This window comes from Hemibagrus wyckioides, linkage group LG01 (assembly GCF_019097595.1).
Source record: "Hemibagrus wyckioides isolate EC202008001 linkage group LG01, SWU_Hwy_1.0, whole genome shotgun sequence".
Classification (NCBI taxonomy): Eukaryota; Metazoa; Chordata; class Actinopteri; order Siluriformes; family Bagridae; genus Hemibagrus; species Hemibagrus wyckioides.
The window spans coordinates 32943562-32948279 of NC_080710.1; the positions used below are offsets into that span (position 1 = coordinate 32943562).

At 39.2% G+C, this 4718-nt stretch overlaps 1 protein-coding gene across 1 annotated transcript in view; it reads left to right on the forward strand.

Moving 5' to 3' along the window:
* Nucleotides 1-649: 649 nt before the first annotated feature.
* The window catches only part of LOC131352262 (dipeptidyl aminopeptidase-like protein 6), a 269434-nt gene continuing 265365 nt past the window's right edge, over nucleotides 650-4718 (forward strand). Inside the window, exons 1-2 of the mRNA XM_058388254.1 lie at nucleotides 650-987; nucleotides 1095-1170. Coding sequence (XP_058244237.1) covers nucleotides 1114-1170 — 57 coding nt within the window. The 5' untranslated portion in view covers nucleotides 650-987; nucleotides 1095-1113. The remainder of the gene's footprint in view (nucleotides 988-1094; nucleotides 1171-4718) is intronic.

Consider the following 4718-nt stretch of genomic DNA (forward strand, 5'->3'; position numbering starts at 1 on the left):
TTGCTTCATCCAAAGGATCTGGGAAGCAAACATACTGGAGCTCTGCAGGGGAAGCTGCCTCATCAGCCTCTGGAGGGAGCTCTGCAGGGGTGGCCACCTCGTCTTCCTCCTGGCTCATAGTAGGTTGTGAAGGTCCTCCCTAAAAAAAATTACGTTAAATTCAATGACACCTTTTATATAAATAACGCTCAGGAGAGATATGAATTCTGGCACACTTCCTAGTCCCATGGTGACCAGAAGCTCCACCCACTTGAAGGTTTAGTTAGTGAACCGGACCAACAAAAATCTCAGCCACTGCTGTTCTTCTGGCTTTGGGTTCTATACCAAGCTTTCAAAATAAATTTGACTCAGGACATTTAAAGCAGAAAAATTAAGCAGGAATTCTTCCAAGAGGTCTTCAGAGCCATCAGAGGGGTCTAGTGACAGATAATTTGTGACAGATTTTAAAGTAAGGAACATGACTAGGCTGTGTTTCACATCTTTAATTTGTGTGTGTGTGTGTAGGGTGTGTGTGTATGTGAATACACCCAGTGTGTTTTTGAGCTCTTTTTGAGCTCGTTGGCTTTCCATAGTGCAGGGAGATTCTTCTGCAGTGTTTAGTCTTCACTGTGCTCCTCAGCCGCATCTGCATCAGCATCCACACACACACACATACACACACCAGCATCATTCACACACTGCCTCACACTCACACGGCTTCCTTTACTGCCTCACCACGTGTGTGTGTGTGTATGTTTGTGTGTGTGCGGGCTGATCAGTGTGTGTGTATAAGAATGGACATATCGGAGAAGAACCTGTGGCCACAGCTATAAAGTTTCCTGCTGTATCTTGTATGGATTTGTTTGGGAAGTGATAAACTCTGGACCTCAGAGGAGAGGGAAAATTTTGTTTTCTGGATTTTTTTTCCCAGGGTTAATCTGAATCTAAAAATCCAAGCAGACGAGAGAAGTTGGAGAAGGAAGAGTGGATTAAAGGACTACTGAGCAGGTTTGGCTTTTGCTCTATTTCTTATCGTCATCTTCAAGCTGTATTAATACATGCCTTGGCAGTTTATGTGATTATAACATAATAGTGTGTGTGTGTGTGTGTTGCAGCACTGAAACAGGTGTGAATATGAATCAAACCGTAGGAGTATCGAATACGTACAGGAGATGCTCCACAGGAGGGAAAGTAAGTGGCTTGATTACATGAACTTCGTCTCTGTGCTTTTCTTCTCATTATTATAAGATTCTGAATTGCTTTCGTGTGAAACTATCCTCGGAAGCTGGGATGCTGGATCGTGGAATAATATTCATGCATAATAGTTTTTTGGACCAAAGGCATGTTCTCCTGCCAAATAGTGATCTTAGAGCCGCACAGGTATGATGGTTCTGTGGAGAACTGTCCGCTACTCTCTCACTCTCTTACTTACTTTTACTTATTAAGACTAATTTAGTCCCTGCGGCCTCGATGTGTGTGGTGCATGTTCCTCTTGAAGTGTGTGTGTGTGTGGGTGGCTGATACAGCACTTACTGTTATCTTTTTGATCACCAGTGAAGCAATGAAGACACAGATGGCACCACACTGGTGTTCTCTCTGCTGGTTTATAGCATCCTCTGTGTGTGTGTGTGTGTGTGTGTGCACTCAGCAAGTCATCAGTGCACACATTTACTCAGACACATATTTTAAGAAGTTCAAATTAAGCAAAAGGCCTTCGATCAGCTTTTTCTTTTTGTTCTATACTGGACTATTTAATACAGAGACTTTGTGATTCTATCCACTGCATCAGGGCAGAAAGCTCACCACACACACACACACACACACACACATTACAGTGCAAAGAGCTTTTCTAATTTCTACAAGGAAAAAAAAACAAAAAACAACTGGTCTGTGTGACAGGAGTGTTAGTCGTGTATTAAAGCCGCTTACTGTGGAGCTCCTGATACACTGCTGTGACTGGATCAGGAATTAAACACACAAGAACATCATCAGAACCAGGTGGAGTGATGAAAAGTCTGGTACTTTTATCTGTTTATGGTTACATTTAATGTTTGAAACACATTAGTTCATTGTGTCACCTACGTTATAGCAGCTATGAACAGCTATAAGCAGCTATAAAGTTGTTCCCTCACCAGCCTCTCTTTATGCTCTTGATGATGATAAGATTAAATAAATAAATAAATAAATTAATTAATTAATAAATAAATTAATAAATAAATAAGAATCACAACTTGATTCTAAGTTATTGTTACAAAGTCTTTCCACTAGAGGCTCCTCCCACTGGAGACCTCCTTCCACTGGATACTCCTCCCACTGCAGACTCCTTCCATCAGAGACTTCTTCCACTGGAGACTCTTTCCACTGGTGGATTTCTTCCATTGGGGGACACCTTCCACTGAGGATTCCATGCACATTAAGTCCTTGTTCTCTCAGGCTCTATGTGGTGGAGGTGTTATATTGGGTTTCCTGTCTGTGTTTCTCATTAGTGCGATATCCCTAAAGCGAGTGCTTGAATGTTTGTAGGATTTAGAAAAATAAAACCAGCAGATGAACTGATTAGAGTTTGGAAAGGAACCGAGCTATCAAGTTCTCAGAGTGTTTTCTCCCAGCGTGTCAGTGTTGTTACTCCGACTGCGTGAGCTGTTTGTTTTGTTCAGTGACCCACATACATTGTGTACACAGTGAAGTGCTTTAACGAGTCCCTCAGGAGAACTAATGTTTGGACTGAACATCGGAAAAGAGCTTTGAGTACTTCAGTGAGGAACCCGTTTCATAACACACCCACGTTCATTCAGTTACTAAGTGGCTTCTTCAGTTTGTCCCTCTGTGTCCTGCACACTGGATACAGCTGCGATGACAATAAACATCGACTTCACTAAAGTTTCAGCTTTCAGAAATGATTCCAAATAAGAAAACCTAAACCATAAAGCTTCAAAAAATAACTTGTGGAACCATTTCTGAAAGAGAAGTTTCTCTAAACATTCTAAATAAACCATAAACCAGCCAAAGAACCTTCGGTTTGTTTTAATTGAGAGAAAATAGCTACTAAATGATTTTGCGTTTTTTCTCTCTAGGGAATTGACAATGCTTCCAAATAGAACCCCCTGTATATCCTGGAACCTTTATCCATCCAAAAAGCCCTCAAGGAACCATTTTTTAAAAACAACTAGAACTAGAACCTTTAACCATTCAAAAATTCATTGAGGAACTACTGATGAAAGTTAAACCTGAGAGACAAACTGAAGAACCCACTTGCTATCTGAATAAACAGAGGTGTGTTATAAACCTGGTTCCTCACTGAAACATTCCAAACAGAACCCATTAAGATAAGAGAACCATTAACTTACTAAAGAACCCTTGAGGAACCATTTATTTTGTAACAGTGTACTGTAGATGTTGTTGGAAACAATTTTCAATTTTTTTCAAAGAACTGACTAAATTCACTTTTTGTTAGAGAAAACAGTTGCTAAAGGAATCATTAAAGGTATCCCATTAAATGGTTCCAAATAAAAACCCTTAAGAACCCTTATTTAACCATTTCTTGCAGGGAACCATTAAGGAAAAGGTTTCACATAGGATTAATAAAATCCGCTTAATAAAACTAAAACATTAACCATGTATAGAACCATTATAGGACCAGTTGTAGACTAGTGGAGGTTCTGTGGGAATTCTTTTTTTTTTTTACTGCTTACAACCTGATTAGACTTCAGGAAAAGAGTTAGTGATGGGAACCTTTAAAGATTCCCTTTCATAAATGAGAGAACTGGAACTAGAACCATTGATAATCATTAATCTGATTAATACTGAACCCTTATTTAGTAGTGAAATCTTTGGTCACTGGATAAATTCTCGTTTAATTGCATTTCATTGTGTTTTTTGATTGTTTAAAAAGGAAAACAATGAAATGTCTTTTTTGTTTTATTTTCCTTTTTTTTTTTCTTAAAAAACAAAACGGAATTCTTGACTGCGCTTTAATTGCTTCTATTTGTTTCAGAGCACCAAGTTGATCAAATATTCATGACTCTGAATAGAAAACTGTGCCACACTGCAGAACATTTCAGTCACGCTGGAAATAAAAGTCTGCTCTTCTGCACGCTCTGTTCTTTGCTTAAGATGTGGAACTCTGAAAGTTTTCAGAAAACTTGGGATAAATAATGGATCAGCTTGTGCACAAGTACACTCTGGGTGTTTAACATATTCTAAATTTCCCATAACTGGAAAATCTGGCGGATTATTTCAGACATTTGTTGTACGCTTTAACACTTTATTAAATGTCGGCACACCATCCGCGAACACTGATCTTAGTCTTTATTAACTTCATCCAATCTGAAATCTGAAAAGAAAAAAGAAAGAAGGATCCATTGTCTGTAACTGTAGTGTGCATCTTTCACTTTTAGAAATAATTTAAATGTGCATTAGGTAAGACTTGTCGAAAAATTGTAACAGTTAAATAGGTGAACAGAGTGCCTCGTAGTCAGAAAATGCTGTGAAAGTGCCCTCTAGGATGCTCCTGTGATCCCTAGATACAAGGTGATGCCCTCTAAGGTAGATACAGTGTGACATAATTACACTCTAGGATGCTCAGATGGTAGATAAAATCTTATACAGTGCCCTCTAGGGTACCTGTGTGGTAGACAAAACATAGTGGCACAGAAGAGCCTCTATGGTAGATAAGAAAATGTGCCCTCTATGGGCTGGATAGAATTTGATAAGCTGCCCTATAGGGTAGATAAATGTGA